The 18,832-nt window shown below is 42.1% G+C and overlaps 1 protein-coding gene across 1 annotated transcript in view; it reads left to right on the forward strand.

The window, feature by feature from the left end:
- Positions 1 to 18,832, forward strand: part of ITIH5 (inter-alpha-trypsin inhibitor heavy chain 5) — a 43,255-nt gene that overhangs the window by 13,730 nt on the left and 10,693 nt on the right. Inside the window, 7 exon segments of the mRNA XM_087935316.1 lie at positions 1,119 to 1,282; positions 2,855 to 2,947; positions 4,860 to 5,110; positions 6,673 to 6,842; positions 7,027 to 7,143; positions 15,065 to 15,236; positions 16,641 to 16,950. Of these exon segments, the coding sequence (XP_087791442.1) occupies positions 1,119 to 1,282; positions 2,855 to 2,947; positions 4,860 to 5,110; positions 6,673 to 6,842; positions 7,027 to 7,143; positions 15,065 to 15,236; positions 16,641 to 16,950 (1,277 nt within the window).

Genomic DNA, 18,832 nt, shown 5'->3' on the forward strand with positions numbered 1-18,832 from the left:
ATAGAATAGAATAGAATAGAATAGAATAGAATAGAAAATGGAATGGAATGGAATGGAATAGAATAGAATAGAATAGAATAGAATAGAAAATGGAATGGAATGGAATGGAATAGAATGGAATAGAATAGAATAGAATAGAATAGAATAGAATAGAATAGAATAGAATAGAATAGAATGGAATGGAATAGAAAATGGAATGGAATGGAATGGAATGGAACTGAGTGGAGTGGAGTGGAATGGAATGGAATGGAATGGAATGGAATGGAATGGAATGGAATAGAATAGAATAGAATAGAATAGAATAGAATAGAATAGAACAGAATAGAATATTGGAATGAAGAATGGAATGGAATGGAATGGAATGGAATACAATACAATACAATACAATACAATACAATACAATACAATACAATACAACACAACACAATACAATACACAATACAATACAATATACAGTACAATACAATACAATACAATACAATACAACACAATACAATACAATACAATACAATACAATACATATACAGTACAATACAATACAATACAATACTGGGAGTGCTTGACTTAAGACACATTCAGAGAGTTGTGTTAAAGCAGGATGGGCAACTACAGTATAGCTTGACTCCTTTCTTTGGAGCAGCCCCTGAGATTTTGGAACACTGCTATCATATCTCCTCTAGTCCTTCTTTTCATTAAACTAGACATACCCAATTCCTGCCGGTTCATTAGGGGTGACATGATAGCAGTCTTCCAATATTGGAGTGGCAGTCACAGAGGGGTTCAGCCTATTCTCCAATGCACCTGAGGGCAGGACAAAAAAATAACTAATGGAAACATCTTCAGTGATTCACAGCTTAAGGAAGGAAAACACCACCTGCCATTTTTAATAACAGGCAGACTCTTCGTAAATACAAGCCTACATATCAGTTCAAGTTAAAAAACAGAGTTAGGAATGGAATTAATTTGGACACTACCTATAACAGACTTGCAAGATTCTATCAAATGCAGCCTTACAATAAAGTAGAATTAGCTTATCTGACCATGTTTTGTTGTCTCCCTGGAGTGGCTGACACGAGATTATCCTGCCTTTGTGAAACTATTGCTGTGTGTCCCAACAGGAAACCCGTCCCCGCATGTCCGAATTCTCAGTGAAAGCCACAATAATTTCTCGATACGCATTTACCACAGTCTCCTGCACTTTGGTGAACACTGGCTCGGAGGCTCGAGAAGGTGTCTTTGAGATGCAAATACCCATCACGGCCTTCATCTCCAATTTTACCATGTAGGTGAGCGTTGTGTCATAAAATAAATGCGATGGTCTGGGAGAATGGCCTTGGGAGACGGGAGGGAGAATCGCAGGCTGCACAAGGAGGATATAAAAAGTATCTCAGCGTTTCAGAAGGCACCCTCCCTATTTTTTCTGGGGAAGAAAAAGGGAGGGGGGAAGAGAAATTTTTAGATTTGCAAGACTCTATTAATGTAACATGGTGGCTCAGTGGCTAAGATGCTGAGCTTGTCGATCAGAAAGATCGGCAGTTCGGTGGTTCGAATCCCTAGCGACGCATAATGGAGTGAGCTCCTGTTACTCGTCCCAGCTTCTGCCAACCTAGCAGTTCAAAAGCACGTAAAAAATGCAAGTAGAAAAATAGGGACCCCTTTGGTGGGAAGGGAACAGCATTCTGTGTGCCTTCTGGCATTTAGTTATGCTGGCCACATGACCACGGAGACGTCTTCGGACAGCGCTGGCTCTTCAGCTTTCTAACAGAGATGAGTGCCCCTAGAGGCAGGAATGACTAACAGGTATGTGCGGGGGAATTCATGTAACCTTACAATAGATAGCACAGATGGTCCTCGACGTACAACAGTTCATGTTGTGACAGTTACAGTGGCGTTGAAAAAAATTACTTATGATCATTTCTCACATTTACAACCATCTACAGCATCCCTGTGGTCGCATGTTCAAAATTGAGGCACTTGGCAACTGATTCATATTTATGATGGTTGCAGTATCCTGCAAACCCCGCCCCCCCCTTTTGAGACCTTCTGACAACCAAAGCCAACAGGGGAAGTCGGATTCACTTAACGAACCGTTGTTACTAACTTGACAAGTGCAGCGATTCACTTCACAACGATGACAAGAGAAGTTGTAAAACAGGACAAAGCTCACTTAACCGTCTTGCTTTGCAACAGAAACTTTGGGCATCAGTTGTGGTTGTAAGTGGAGGACTACCTGCATTCATGGTGTGTTTCTTGTGTGGACTTACTACCTTAGCGGGGCTAACAATAAGAGATCTCTTATCACAAAAAAGAAGTGTAAATCATGGATTAAGGTTGAAATTCATAGGGAAATCGTGAAATGTTAAAGGTGCTGAAACCAGTATGGGATTTTTGCTGAGTCCTCTTTTTTTTGTTTTTTTTTAGTGAAATCAGTGGTGTGATTCAATTTTTTTTACTGCCAGTTATGTGGGCATGGCTTGGTGGGTATGGTGTGGCTTGGTGGGCATGGCAGGGGAAGGATACTGCAAAAGCCTCATTCCGTCCCCACCCGACTAACCTGATTTCCAGCTCCGTTCTCCTGTGCAGGGCAACCAAAGAAGACCCAGCCAATTAGCTGGGACTCGGGAGGCGGAGAATAGATGGGGGCGGGGCCAGTCAGAGGTGACATTTGTCAGTTCTCCAAACTACTCAAAATTTCCGCTACTGGTTCTCCAGGACTGGTCAGAACCTGCTGACTACCCACCTCTGAGTGAAATGTAATCTAATCCAGAATTAGGAAGGAAGCGGTCTAAGGCTGAATAAGTGAAAAATGGGAAGAAACCAGAATCAACAGGTTGATTTATCTTCTTGATTCCAGGATTATCGGCGGCAAGATTTATTATGGGGAGGTTATTGGTAAAGACTGGTTGCGTGCAGATCAAGAAACGTACTCAAGACCCCCAGATGACAGGTAAGGACTGCATCATTTTTAATTTGGGGAATTTGGAGATCATCTGGATTTGGGGATTATGGAGATACAGCAACCGTGATGAAGGTTTGCAAGAATGATTAAGCAAAGGACAACTTGTTCTGGGAAGGAAGAAAGGGGTGAGAACGAAGATCGAAGTCACCCTGCCTTGAGTCTGTTTGGTATAAGGGGAAGTTAAGGAAATTCTGCCTGGTTTTCAAGTTTCTGCTCTTATATCTTATTGCAGCGAAGTAGAGTTTCAGTAGTCCATGCATTGTCTCTTTAAAAATCAGCTCTTCCTTTTATATATATAAAAAAGGAACCAACCGCTTGAATTGTCCCCAGAAGCATATTGATGATCCCTTAGTGTGTGGTGGACAGACACCAAGGAAGGAGACGACCAAGGAATTCCAGAATTGTGATCTGGAAAATTGAATAACGGCATTCTGGAAGGTCCTTGGTGCTCTCTGAGCTTGGCTGGTTTCTTGCAGACATTTCATTGCCAAACTAGGTAATGTCATCAGTGCTAGAAAGGAGTAGGGATTCTCTCCCCTCCTCTCCCCTCCCTTCCTCTCCCCTCCTCTCTTCAATGTATTTGTAGCTCAGGGTTGAACAGTGGCCCCTTGGTGCTCTCTGAGCTTGGCTGGTTTCTTGCAGACATTTCATTGCCAAACTAAGTAACATCATCAGTATTAATGAGTCCTACTTGGATAATGAATTGCCTGCAGAGGAAACCACCAAGCAAAGAGACTGCCACCTCTGAACTATAAATAGTCTCTTCTATCAGCATCTTGGAAGAATATAATTTTTTTAAAAAACCCTGCATGGTTGGACTCAGACAGTGTCAGCCCTACCAGACAGGAAGCATAATTAGATGAATTAATTTTAATTACAATTTTCCCATTTTTAACTGCTTGATCCATGATGGAAAGCCCTCCCTAATTTCCTTCCTCCTTCCATTAAGCCACTGGGGGCTCCTGCCTCTGTTATCTAATCGTTAGAATCACATAAGAGAGGAAAATTGCTTTGAAAGCATCCAAATTTTGATCACATCACCACAGGGATGCTGAAGTGGTCATAAGTGTGAAAAATGGCCATATAAGTAACTTTTTCCATCGCCGTTGTAACTCTGAATGGTCACTTAATAAACTATTGTAAGTTCAAGAAATACCGGTATGGAAAGATGTATCTTTTCTTTTTTCTCTTTTTTTCTTATCTTTCCTCACTTCTCTTTCCCCTTCCTCCCTTACTGCTTTTCTATTTACTTTATATTTTGTATTTTATAATTAATCTATATATATAAAAGTGAAATACCACTCACGCATCACAAAACCTCCAGAACCGTAAAGCCCGCAAACTTGAAACTTGGCATGTGGGTTCCTCTTGGCTCCTAGGTGCTCACTAAGAAAGGATTTTTCGAAATGACCATCAGAGCATTAGAATTTCCTAGATTTTTATTAACACGCTCTGATGCTAATGAGTTCTACTCCCTCTCCCCACCTGAAAAGAAATCTCTTCCAAATGCAAAACACAAGCAGAGGAGTTTCCCGTTTCAGTTTTAGTTTCACAGCACCCAGAGCTTTAGTACAGAACAGTTGAGCTAAGCCACGCCCAGGCTCCTTGCTGTCTCCTTCTTGCTCACACAGTAAATACTGCTTCTGTTTCCAAACAGCCCTCAACTCCCTCACACACTGACAGGACGCTAGCCAGATGAATACCAATGGATGCTGGTAGGCAGAGGCAGAATTTTTTCCCCCTCCCTTATTTTCCTCCCCCAAAACTAAGCCACATCACACAGTTTTGTAGAGAATCATGGTTATCCATTTAGTACTTTATAATTCAATAAAAGTGTTAATGGGGAAAAAAAAAAAAAGGAAAGATGTATCCCTAAACAACCTTTCTATTCTTCCGGCAGAGAAAGCCAAATGGAGACATTCAAAGCCTCTGGATTAATTCCCCGGAAGGTGGAAGCCACCTTCATCTTGCATTACGAGGAGCTCCTACGGAGACGGTTAGGGAAATATCACTACACGGTCAGCATCCGACCTCAGCAGCTCGTGGGCAAGTTACGTGTGGAAGTGAACATCCTCGAGAATTCGGGAATTAACTCTTTGGAAGTTCTGCCGCTCCAAAATAACAAAGGCAAGGGACCAGAGACCACCGAAGGTGAGCGGATAAAATGAGAGCCAGGCAGACCAGATAGGAAAACACGACCAGAATGAGTTTGTTATAGCTTATTAACAGGATCTTGCAAATCTGAGAGTACAAACCTCCCGTTGTTGGAAGAAATATCCACCTGGCTCAGTTCCAAGTGGTGAGAAAGACACTGGAAACATGGAGGCTGGTTGGAAAGAGGGTTTATTGATGGATAGGACCACGTGGGTTTGAGGTCCTGGGCAGCTGACCCACATGTGTCTGAGAGTGAGGGGCTTTGATACCCGCTCTTGGGCTTTGAACTTGAGCTTCCTGTTCCTGGGACAAAAGCATGTATTCTATTGGTTGCTATAGGGGTCACTGCTAACTTTGTAGGCTGTCTGAGTCCCAGGCTTGGTTGAGGCTTGCTGGGTGATGCAATGAAAGGGCTTGTTGTGCCCTATGGTGAGCTCTGCTGCTAGATGGTAGTGGGTTAATCCTATTATGTCCTGAGGGGTCATGTCTTAATCCCATCACCCTGGAGCTGAAGGTCTTTTGTCTTGTAGATAGGCTGGCCCAGTGCTGCTGGGTCTATTAAGAAAGGTGTGAGTTGCTTTCCAAGAGCAAGTTTTTCCTTTAGGGAATTATAATATTCTGCCTCTTTTAATATTTCTCAAAATATTTCATTCTTCTAGGAGAGTGATGGGTATTAACTTTCTACACTGTCCATCTGGATTGTCCTGTCTGCTTATTTTCATTCTTCCTTTTCATGTTGTTAGTTCTGTAATACAGGATGGAGCATGATATCTTTTGTTCAGGAAACACCATATTTTGATTGAAATCAGTGTTTCTCAACTTCAGCAACTTTCAGATGTGCGGATTTCAACTCCCAAAATTCCCCAGACATTACAAAGCTTTGCTCTACTGGGGAATTCTGGGAGTTGAAGTCCACCCATCTGAACGTTGCCAAAGTTAAGAAACACCAATCTAGTAGTTCAAAGTCTCATTCTCCTCGTTTGTTATCCGGAACGATAGGCAGGAAGGCTGCTATCAGAGTCAAAACAAACTCAGTATGAATCTTGGAAGGTTACAAATTCAAATGAAGAACTGAAATAATTTTAAAAAAATTAATAAAACAAAAGCTAAACTAAAATAATAAAATAAACTAAATTAATAAAATAAAAAACTAAACTAAAATAATAAATAAAATAATAAATAAACTAAAATAAATAATAAACTAAACTAAACTAACAAACTAAGCTAGACTAAGCTAATAAAATAAAGTGCTATAATATAATTAATATAATATAATTAATATAATACTATAATATAATAGATACAATGTAATGTAATGTAATATAATATAATACAACATAAATATAATATAATAATATAATATACTTAATATAATATAATAAATATAATATTATATTATACATGTAATATAAATACAATAATATAATAAATATAATATAATAAATATAACATAATAAATATAATAATATAATGTAATATAATATAACCTAATAAATATACCATACCATACCATACCATACCAATCGTAATAAAAATAAAATGCTATGCTTCCTCAGCAGATCACCCCACTCCACCCCCTTCAACCGTGGTTGGCCAGACAAAGACCTTGGCTAAAATAACCTTCAGTCCCAACCTGGTCCAGCAAGCCAAGATTGCGAGGAATGGCGTTCTGGGAGATTTTATCATCCGATATGATGTCAACAGAGAACTGAGTGTTGGGGAAGTGCAGGTACACTGGGGAAAATTCTTTTGTCTCATTTCTGGCTTTCTTGGGGATGAACTCCAGGCCAGCATTCTCGCCGTTGCTTTTTGGTGGGCGTGGGAAAACCCACTCTAGAGGTGCCCCTCGCAAAGAGGTTGTTTTGATGGAGGAGCTCCATAGACACCTCTCCTTCTCTTGTTATCCTCACCAGGTTTTGGATGGCTACTTCGTGCACTATTTTGCCCCCAAAGATCTCCCTCCCCTGCCCAAAAACATCGTCTTCGTCCTCGACAGAAGTGCATCCATGGTGGGCACCAAAATGAAACAGGTGAGGAACTTCACTGCTCAATGCTCAAGGGATTCCTGATCCATGGTTTAAAGGGGGTGAGATTCTGGTTGCTATAGCTGGGATTTTAAGTTGGGGCTACCTGTTTTTGTCTAGTTTTTTCCTCACTTGAGACCAGTGTTTTGAAGATGAGTGGAGTTCAGCTCCCAAAACTGGGTCAATGCAAAACTAAGGTCTCTCTGGAGATCTGGGGGCTGGCAAGACAGATCTTGGCAGGTGCCCAATAATGCTGATCCCTTTTTATATTTATTTATTTTTATTATAAGACTACAACATGTTGCAACCATTCTAGCATCACAATTGTTATACACATATAAATTTTACTTCACCATTTACAATCTTCTTGTTTAATACATTGTTTACTGATTATTCTAATCATCATAGCTACTTACATTTCTACCTTGCCTTCTTCTATCCAACCAATGATAAAATTTATTCCACATTTCATCGTACTCAGATTCCCCCTTATTTTTAAATTCTAGAGTTAACTTGTGATTCAGCACAGGCCATAATTTTCCTTATTATCTCTATTTCTGGTGGTGTTCTTTCCTTCTTCCAGTATTGAGCATATATTATTCAAGCCGCCATCAACACATGTATTATTAGATAAATTACATCTTTCTTATATCCTTCTGGTGTTATTCCTAGGAGAAAAAAAATTCTGCTTAAATGGAACACACTCTCCCACAATTTGTTCCACCCAAGTCTGTATCAGTCTCCAAAACTTTTTTGCACCATTGCAAGTCCACCACAATGCTGATCCTTGACTTTGGAGGAAGGCCTGCCCCAAAACGCATCCACGCAAACGCTTATGGACTTCCTTCAACCGGTTTTCCGTCTGCAGAAGTTAGGTCAGAGTTATTTAACATCCCAAGCAAAGGACTGACTTGGCGCGCAGTGGAAATGGCAAAGGGGTGAACCTGGAACCACCCCAGAATGAGATCATTGTTGCCAGCCTACAAGTTCGTAGGAAGCCTGCCCTGGGTCAGCACTTGAACAGTTGAGCCTTGTCTTCTGCTGGAAAGGGTTGGGCTTACATTCAACCCTCACTGGGTAACAAGTGAGGGATTGTGAGATGGAAATGTCATTGCCCTTTCCGTCTGTCTCAGCATCGTGATCTCAACTTTTTGGAATGAGCAGGCCAAGACCTGTGGCAGGTGGGAAGGTTTGGTTCCAAAGTTCAGGAGATCTGAAAGAAAGGACGGAGACCAAGGTTTCTTTCTTTCTTTCTTTCTTTCTTTCTTTCTTTCTTTCTTTCTTTCTTTCTTTCTTTCTTTCTTTCTTTCTTTCTTTCTTCCTTCCTTCCTTCCTTCCTTCCTTCCTTCCTTCCTTCCTTCCTTCCTTCCTTCCTTCCTTCCTTTCTTTCTTTGGTTTGACAATTGCTTACAAGATAATAGGTATAAGTAAAAACATAGTTATGAATACATGGATACATATAAGAAAAATAAAAGAAACAATAGGACAGGGACAGTAGGCACGTTGGTCCGCTTATGCATGCCCCCTACAGGCCTCTTAGGAAAGGGGTGAGGTCAATAGTAGACAGTCTAAGGTTAAAGTTTTTGGGGGTTGGGGAAGAAACCACAGAGTCAGGTAGAGTATTCCAGACATTGACCGCTCTGTTGCTGAAGTCGTATTTCCTGCAATCAAGTTTGGTGCGATTAACCTTGAGTTTGTATCTATTGTGTGCTCTTGTGTTGTTATGGTTGAAGCTGAAGTATTCATTAACAGGTAAGTCATTGCAATGTATGATTTTATATACTATACTTAGATCAGACCGAAGACGGCATAATTCAAGGTTTTCTAGTTCTAGAATTTCAAGTCTGGTGGCATAAGGTATTCTACAACGAGTAGAGTGGAGATATTTCACTCTTCTTGTGAAATATTTCTGGACTTTCTCAACCGTGCTAATATCAGATACATAATGTGGGTTCCAGACGGATGAGCTGTATTCGAGTATTGGTCTAGCAAATGTTTTGTATGCTCTAGTTAGTAGTGTGATATTACCAGAGAAAAAGCTACGTAGGATTAGGTTAACAACTCTTAATGCCTTTTTGGCTATGTAGTTACAGTGGACTCTAGCATTTAGATCATTAGAGATGAGTAACTCCAAGATCCTTGACAGAGTTTGGATCATCAACAAGGAGAAGTTAAATGGCAGTTTGAGAAAAGAGTGATTAAAGGAGGAAAAAAGGGGGACTAGACAAGAAGAGGTGTGAAGAAGGTTTTTATTCAGGAAAACTGCCTTTTGAAACTGAGATTGATTGTGAATTCCAATGATGGAAGAACTGGAATGATGTCTACAGCCTCCATTTAAATCAAATCGCCAAAAATAATTGTAATATTTGATAGTAACACAAGGGAGAGATTTTTCAGAATCTAGGACCGTGATGGCGAACCTATGGCACACGTACCAGAAGCGGCATGCAGAGCCACTTCTGCTGGCATGTGAGAGGTCGCCCGGAAGAGCCCTCTGCACATGCACATGCCCCCTCCATCAGCTGATTGTTGGGTCTCTGTAGCGCATGCGTTGGGGGAGATGCGTGTGTGTGAGATGCGCGTGCATGCGCAGAGGCATGCAGTACGGGGGGGTCATGACACATGCGCAGGGGGTGTGGGGAGTCGTGCTCGCATTGCATCACAGGTACAGGTGCGTGAGCGCATGCGAGCGCATGCGAGCACACTTTTGGCATGCAACGTGGAAAAGGTTCACCATCACGGATCTAGGATATACAGATAGTCCTTGACTTACATCAGTTCATTTAGTGACTCTTCAAAGTTACAGCAGCACGGATTAAAGTTACCAGTTTTTGCATTTATCCCCACAGTGATGTGATCAAAATTCAAATGCTTGGGAACTGGCATGAATTTATGACAGTTGCAATATCCCGGGTTCATGTGATCATATTTTGCAAACTTCTGACAAGCAAATGTCAACAGGGAAGTCAGATTCACCGAACAACTGTATTAATTACTTAACAACTGCAGTCAGAGGTGGTATTCAGCCGGTTCGGACCGGTTCTGATGGACCGGTAGCAAAAGTTTTGACTGGTTTGGAGAACCGGCAAATACCACCTCTGGCTGGGCCCGCCCACCTGCCCCTCTTCTTACCTCTCCTATATTCTGTTTTGTTATTATCTCAGCTGATTTGAGTGGAGAGTGGATTGCCGTGCCTCAGCTGAGCTAAAAAAACAAGCAAGCTCTCCAAATTGGTAGGAATTTTTTTTTAAACCCACCCCTGACTGCAGTGATTCCTTTAACAACTGCGGCAAGAAAGGTCATAAAATGGAGCAAAACTCACTTAACAACCGCCTCCCTTAGCAATAAACATTTTGGCCTCAATTGCGGCTGTAAGTCGTTTCACTACCAATAGTTGAATCCATTGAGTAAAAAAAAATAATAATAATCCATTTGCTTGCCTTTCCATTAAAGATAACATTTGCTTGCGTTTCTCCCTTCCTCTTGTTCTTTTCACTTTTGTGGAGCACAAATCCTGGCAAGCCATTCAAAAACCAAGTTTGGCCAGAGACCCTGAAAGTTTTTGGCTTAGAGATAATGGAAAATATCGCAGCTGTTCCCTCTTTAACAAAAGGGACTACGAAATTGGAAACAACAAATAATTCAAGGCCACCTAACTGACACAAGTATGAATTTTAATTCAAAGGCCTGGGTCTGGGGTCAAGGGGTGGGTATTCCCCTTTATCTCATCTGTACCAGAACTAAAAAAAATGTATAAATAAAACCTTGGCCTTAATAGCTTTCGGATGTGATAGCAAGGCCACCAGCTGGAAAACTGACTCAGAATTCCACTACGGTGGATAATGTATTTAATCATGATGTTCCTAACTTCCGTGCACGATTACAAGGGAACAAAATCTTTGCAATCTTCTCCAAATTTATCCTTGTGATACAAAAAAAACATTTTTCGTCTTCTTTTTTTAAATAAAATTTTATTTCAGCTTTCCACATTTGAAAAACATATCTTTTTAGTGAACAGCATGATTCCAGGTTTTCACATTTCATGAAAACATGACTATGATTACAAACTCATCTTTCACATTTAATTTCTTATCTTACCAATGCTTTACATACTTTCTGTTATTATTATTTTTCAAATACTTTCCTCCAACTTAAACTTTTAATAACTCCCATATCTTCATATTCATTTTATACTTTTATCTGTCAGGTTTGACATTTCATCGCATATTCTTATTTCATCATTTCACCAATTCTAATTCAAACATTTTAAAAAAAAAATTCCCCCCCACAATTACTCATTTAAGTGTGCCACCCCTGAAGCTTATATATCCTTTAATTAACTTCCCCTTTAAATCCCGATAATCATTTAACTTTTAATTATCTCCTGAAAAATTAATAATAATACTCTCCTAGCAACTACATAACATATAGACCTTTTAGGTCAGATTCCGCATGGTACTTTCCCTTTCAATTACATTAAAAAAAAAAAACCATTCTTCTTCTGACAGCAGAAGGAAAGAATCAAGATTTAGCTTCGTTTCCTTGTGGAGATCTTTTGTCCAACATTGCTGAAGTCATCGTCTTCTTTTAATGAGCCCATAATCTGCTGCAGGGTGGAGTCTAGGAGACTGAATGGAGATGAGAGTTTTACTGGCCGGATGCCCTTCCTGTCACCGATGCGGAATTATATTCAGCAGATATAGTCTCATCGTGCCCAGAGTGGGAAATATCTGTCTCCACCTAGGATCAAACTCACAGCCTCCTGATTGGGAGTGCTGAAAGCCAGGACAAGTAGATTTAAACATAGCGTTTACCCAAGTGCTGTGATCAGGTTAAATGCAGAGTTATGAATCTGGTGGTCTTAACATATATATATATCCTGGTTGTACGGTTTTTAACTGTTATTTGTTTTAATTTGTTTTACATTGTTATTTGTATATGTCTTTTGGTGTTGTTCAGTTGTATGTTGTGAAAGAGCACCTCATTTTGTTGTTCTCAGGTTTCTGAGTACAATGACAATAAATTTATCTTATCTTATCTTATCTTAGTGGTCCACCTTTAGGTCACTTCACCACTCTGTCCAACATTGCTGAAGGGTAGATGAGAAAAGACAAGCCATATGATCCCACGTTGATGGCTCGTACTACACCTTCCGTTGTTCCCAGCCCATGTCCTAGGGAATGATGGGGGTTGGAGTCCAATAGGGTGGGAAGGCAGGAAGTTAGTGAGAGGCCTATGTAGCATCTGAGACAACTGACAACCAGCCTGATGGGAGTGAAATAGAGGTTTGGTGACCAGGTTCTGTAAAGATAGATGCACTGCAGATAGGATGTTAGCCTGAATGTCAGACTGAATTTTAGATTCTTTAATCATGGTCTGAATCTGAAAATCACTGGTAAATCCATAAAATATAAAATTGATGGTGGCTCCCTCACAGTATGAATGTCCCCGTTCCTTACAGAACAGGAGGTCTGTAGACCTGCAGATATTGGAAAGGAATTCCCATAATAGTGCTTCACAGCTGCCTCTAAGCAGTTTACAGGGTCAGCCTATTGCCCTCAACAATCTGGGCCCTCATTTTACCCACCTCAGAAGGATAGAAGGCTGAGTTCAACCTTGAGCCAGTCGGGATCGAACTCCTGGCAGTTGGCAGAATTAGCCTGCAATACTGCATTCTAACTAATGCGCCACCATGTCTCGTAATAATTTGAGATTATTACTCATGTCACCTTGGGTTCATGGAAGCGTAAGGTCACTAAGGCAAAGTAAGACAATGGTTATGTCTTCCAAGAAGGGGCATCCCCTGATGGTTTAGAATCATGGCTGGCTGAGGAATTCTAGGAGTTGAAGTCCACCCATTTTCAAGCTGCCAAGGTCGACAAACTCTGGTTTAGAACAGGGGTGTCAAACTCACATTGCCACAGCATCATCAGGTGATGTATCATGACTTTTTTCCCCCTTTGCTAAACTGGCCATGGGCTTGGCCGGCTCATGATGCATCCGGCCCGCGGGCGACGTGTTTGGCAGCCCTTGTTTAGAAGAAGCAACCAGAAAGCTATCCTTACTGCTCTTAGCATCTGCCTGTCAGGGTTTCAAGTAATAGGTTGAAACGGGTTCCTGAAAAGAGCAGATTTATTGGACATATCATATCGGAAAGGGCTGTTGAAAACCGACTCTAAAGGTTCCTGTGGATTTCACCTAATTAAAAGTAAAAGCTTTTTCCCCCTTTCCCAAACAATCAGCCACACGGTCCAATCAAGGGGCTGTCCGGTTGCTTGGAAACTTCACTCCTCTTTCCAAAACTGAAGCTGTTGTAAATGATGAGGCAGTCGAGGTGTTTGATCATGATCAAATGAATCATGGTGAACTTTACTGGAGTCTAGTCTTGCATTTATACACATTTTTAGTAATCCTCTAACATTGGTTAACTTTGGTTGTTGCTCAACCTTTGTTACTGTCTAGCATAGTAATTAACACAATTAATTATCTCTAGTTAAAGTCTTACACATGTTTACTTCCTCTCTCTAATCCTTCGTTGCATTAGTGATTTTGTTTGCCTGAGTTGTATTTGCTTTTGTCCTTATCTGAGATTTGCCATCAAGATAATGACTTTCCTGCAATTACAACTCTACAGAAGCCTTCAAGATGGCCTCTGTCAGGCTAGCTTTAGCATTGACCCTGCCGTTTGAGACCCTTGTTTCATTCCTTCGAATGGTGAAACCAAGCCCACCAAACTCAGCGACATCCAGAGGACCAAGGTTCCTCATTCCTGATCCTACATACTCTCTGAAGATTTACTTGACTTTCCGCTATGCTATGTGGATGCGTAGATCTTTTTGCAAAGGATAAATTGTTTGGCTCAATTTACTTTTGCATATGATGGGATGCCCCTTGTTTGTTTTGGGCTGCAGTCAGTGGTGCGATTCAATTTTTTTTTACTACTGGTTCTGTGGGTGTGGCGGGGGAATGGCTTAGTGGGCATGGCAGGGGAAGGATACTGTAAAATCTCCATTTCCCTCCCCACTCCTGGGGGAAGGATATTGCAAAATCTCCATTCCCTCCCCACCCCACTAACCTGCTTTCCAGCTCCGTTCTCCTGTGCAGGGCAACCAAAGAAGACCCAGCCAATCAGCTGGGACTTGGGAGGCAGAGAAGAGATAGGGGCGGGGCCAGTCAGAGGTGGGATTTGCCGGTTCTCCAAACTACTCAAAATTTCCGCTACCAGTTCTCCAGATCTGGTCAGAACCTACTGAATACCACCTCTGCTGCAGTCCACTGTTGTGCACCTATAAGAAAGCACGTACCACCCATGCCATGTGTTTGATTGGTGGTAGCTTGTCCTTGGATGGTTATAAATCCATGGTGTCACAGGGATTAACCAGCCCACTGTATAAACCACACCAATGCTCCCTTGACTGGTTTCCTGTTATGATATGTACAGAATAACCCTTAAGTAACAAGGATATGCACATGAAAACGTTTATGAGAGTAGTTATGAATAATTATTCGGCCACACACAGATACCCTAAATTGAGTTAAAGTTCACTTTAAGAAATAGCACAATCCAATAAATGGTCCAGGTCATATACGTTTTACAGTTCAAAGAATATCCAATTACAAAGTCTTCTTACCAGTTGCCTTTGTCATTTACAGTAAACAAAAATATCAAAGTATAAGCACAGCATAAATACAACAGAGAACCTTAGATAACAACAGAATGTCAGAGAGACAGAATGTCAGAGAGAGCAAGCTATGATCTCTAGCTCCCTCTAATGGTAAATTGCAATATAATCAACCAATCAGAATATAGTATAAATCAATACAGTGATTTTGTCTTAAAGCTTCAAACATACATTGTTGGTTTCTATACTGCCAACCCATCTAATTGGTGGACAGATTCCTAACACTTCCCTCCATTTCATTCCAGACCAGAGAGGCCTTGTTCACCATCCTCCATGACCTCCGGCCTGGAGATCATTTCAACATTATTGGCTTCTCAAATGAAATCAAGGTCTGGAAAGAAGAGCAGTTGGTGCCTGTTACTCCTGAAAATATACGCGATGCAATCTTCCACATCCATCTCGTACCACCTAATGAAGGTAATCCTTTTGCTGGTTGATTGATTGATTGATTGATTGATTGATTATATCTCACCTTCCCTATTTTGATAAAGAACATATGGTGGTGAACATACCCAATACTCCTTCTTTTGCCTATTTTCCTTACAATAGCAGCTCTATGAGATGAGTGGGGCCAAGACAGAAACCCAACTGGCTTTCATGTCTAAGGTGGAACTAGAACTCACTTTCCCCTGGTGATTGGCCCAAAGTCACCCAGCTGGCTTTTATGCCTAAAGCGGGACTAGAACCCTCAGTCTCCTAGTATTGGCCCAAAGTCATCCAGCAGACCTTCATGCCTAAGGCAGGAGTGGAACTCAGTGCCTCCTATTAATTGGCTCAAAGTTACCCAGCTGGCTTACATGCCTAAAGTGGGACTAGAACCCATCACCTCCCGGTTTGGCAAGAAATTACCCAACTTTTCTGAGCTGGAGAGCTCATTGGGGAAAGCTGCCACTCCTACTCCTCCTCTTCCTCCTCCCCCTCCTTCTCCCCCTCCTCTTCGTTTTCTTCTCCTCCTCCTCCTTCTTCTCCTCCTCCTCCTTCTCCCCCACCTCCTCCCCTCCCCTCCCCTTTCTCCTTCTCCTTCTCCTTGAGGTATAAGATTCTACTTTTTTGCTTTTCTTGCACCTCCTATCGTTGTTATTTGGTGCTGTTGTAACAGCACTGAAAATCTTCTGGATCTGCCTCTTTTTGTATATGTCTTGTACGGTACGGAATCCCAAGGCATGGAATCTTGTCTCCTGTTGTAGTAAATTTGGGTATTTCTAAGAAGTCTACAAACCTTCCAAGCAGTCATGTCTAAATGAGACCCGTTAAGATCAATTTTGCAATCTTATCTAAGGATCTAGTTCAGGGGTGTCCCTCTTGGCAACTTTAAGACTTGTGGACTTCAACTCCCAGAATTTCTGGTTGGGGAATTCTGGGAGCTGAAGTCTGCAGGTCTTAAAGTTGCCAAGGCTGGACATTTCTAAACTACTTGATGAAAACTGGACACCTGCAACCCGGTGGTGGGGTTCAATTTTTTTTTTGTTACTGGTTCTGTGGGCATGGCTTGGTGGGTGTGGCATGACTTGGTGGGTGTGGCTTAGTGGGCGTGACTGGGGAAGATTACTGCAAAATCCCATTCCTTCCCCACCTCATTAACCTGCTTTCCAGCTCTGTTCTCCTGTGCAGGGCAACAAAAGAAGACCCAGCCAATCAGCTAGGACTCAGGAGGCAGAGAATAGATGGGGGTAGAGCCAGTCAGAGGCGGGATTTGCCGGTTCTCCAAACTTCTCAAAATTTCTGCTACTGGTTCTCCAGAACTGATCAGAACCAGCTGAATACCCCACCTCTGATCCAACCTACCTCACCTCACCTTTATTTCCACGGTATCCATCACAGGTACCAATATCAACGATGCTCTTCAGACCAGCGCAAAAATCCTCAACGATTACATCACGCAGAACGAAGTGGAATCGCGAAGCACGTCCCTCCTGGTGTTCTTGACCGATGGCTGGCCCACAATGGGTGAGATCCGGACGAGCAAGATCATCAGCAACCTCAAGGAAGCCATTCGCAACAGGTTCTGCGTCTTCACTATCGGCATTGGAAATGATGTCGACCACCACTTACTGGAGAGGGTGGCCCTGGAGAACTGTGGCATGATGAGGTTGATCCGGGAGGATGAGGATGCTGCAACTCACTTTAAAGGGTTGGTGAGAAAAGAATATGCCCTACTATCTCTTGTGCTGGATCTCTGTTAGACTGTGTCAGCCTTCCCCAAGTCTGATGGCTTCTTCCTTCCTTCTCTCCTTTAATGGCTTCTTCATAGCTTCCCCAAGCTCTGTCTTAAATCAACAGATTAACAGAGTTGGAAGGGACCTTGTGGGGCATCTAGTCCTACCCCCGCCCATGCAGGAGTCCCTACACTATTTCTGACAGATGGCAGTCCAGTCTCTTCTTGAAAGTCTCAAGTGATGGTGCTCCCACAACTTCCAAGGGCAACTTCTGTTCCATGGGTTGATTGTTCTCACTGTCAGAAAATTCCTCCTTATTTCCAGGTTGAATCTCTCTTTGGTCAATTTCCATCCATTATTCCTTGTCTGGCCTTCGGGTGCTTTGGAAAACAGCTTCCCTTGAGGCCAAAAAATGCACCAAAGAGACCGAAAATCAGATGGGAGGCACGCACATGCGCAGTGAGGTAAATTTGCCCACACAAATGGCTCTGCGTGCCACCTGTGGCACGCGTGCCATAGGTTCGCCATCACGGCCCTATAGCATTTCAGACAAAATGGCTGTCCAATCTCTCCTTAAAACCCTCCAGTGTTGGAGCATTCACAACTTCTGGAGGCAAGTTGTTCCACTGGTTAATTGCTCTCACTGTTAAGGAAATTTTTCCTTAGTTGTAGGTTGCTTCTCTCCTTGATTAGTTTCCATCCTTATTGCTTCATGTCCTGCCTTCAGGTACTTTGGAGAATAGATTGACCCATTCTTCTCCAAAGCACCTGAGGGCAAGACAGAAAGTCATGAATGGAACATCATTAAAGACAAATTCAAACTTGAAATAAGGAGAAATTTCCTGACGGTGGAACAACTGGTCTCCAGAAGTTGTGAGAGATGGGACAACCACACACATTCTGTCCTGTCTAAGACAGGACTCGAAGTCATTGTCTCCCAGTTTGTAGCTCGGTGACTTTAATCGCTATTTTTGGCTCAGCCAGGCACAATTCCAGCTGCTAAATGCAGTGTCCTTCCATTCTGAGTCAGCTGTATTGGCCAGCTCTCCATCAGAGGAAATTGACGTTATCTTGGAAAAGGCAGATAAGGAACTTAAGGAAGTTGGTTTAAATTGGCTGGATTCCCATTTTTTTCTAAACCAAGTTTTAGAGAGGTCTTTGGCTGAGCCCAATGAGGAAATTCACCCACCGAGGTTTGAAATCCAGGATTTGTTTTTGAATGGACCAGACCAGCCATATGTGATTTGTCCAACTAACCATGGTTAGATGAACCACAACTTAGAAGGAGAGGTACTATTGAGAGTTTTTAAGTAGCATTTTTCCTCTACTACCTGGTGATCTCAGGGATTAGATGTGGAACTTCTGCCTGAATCCGGGTTCCTAAAACCGTTGTCCAGAATTTGTAGGGGTTACGAGAATGAAGGAATGGACAGAACTGTGTCTCTAGGTAGGATGAATCAAAATCAAATCAAACAGATCAGGTCAGAACTGGTTCTGGAGAACTGGTAGCGGAAATTTAGAGTAGTTTGGAGAACCAGTAGCAGAAATTTTGAGTAGTTCAGAATTCCACCTCTGACTGGCTCCGCCCCCATCTCTTCTCCGCCTCCCTTTGAGTCCCAGCTGATTGGCTGAGTCTTCTTTGGTTGCCCTGCACAGGAGAACGGAGCTGGAAAGCATGTTAGTGGGGTGGAAAGGGAATGGGGATTTTGCAGTAATCTTCCCCCTGGAGTGCGGAGGGAATGGAGATTTTATTTCCCCTGCCATACCCACGAAGCCATGCCTACCAAGCCTTATGACCGTTGCTGCGTACCGTGGTCTCACGATCCCCTTTTGCGACCTTCTGACAATTAAAGTCAT

The sequence above is a fragment of the Pseudonaja textilis genome, chromosome 5, assembly GCF_049901715.1.
Source record: "Pseudonaja textilis isolate UNSWEBS1 chromosome 5, rPseTex1.2, whole genome shotgun sequence".
NCBI classification, from domain to species: domain Eukaryota; kingdom Metazoa; phylum Chordata; class Lepidosauria; order Squamata; family Elapidae; genus Pseudonaja; species Pseudonaja textilis.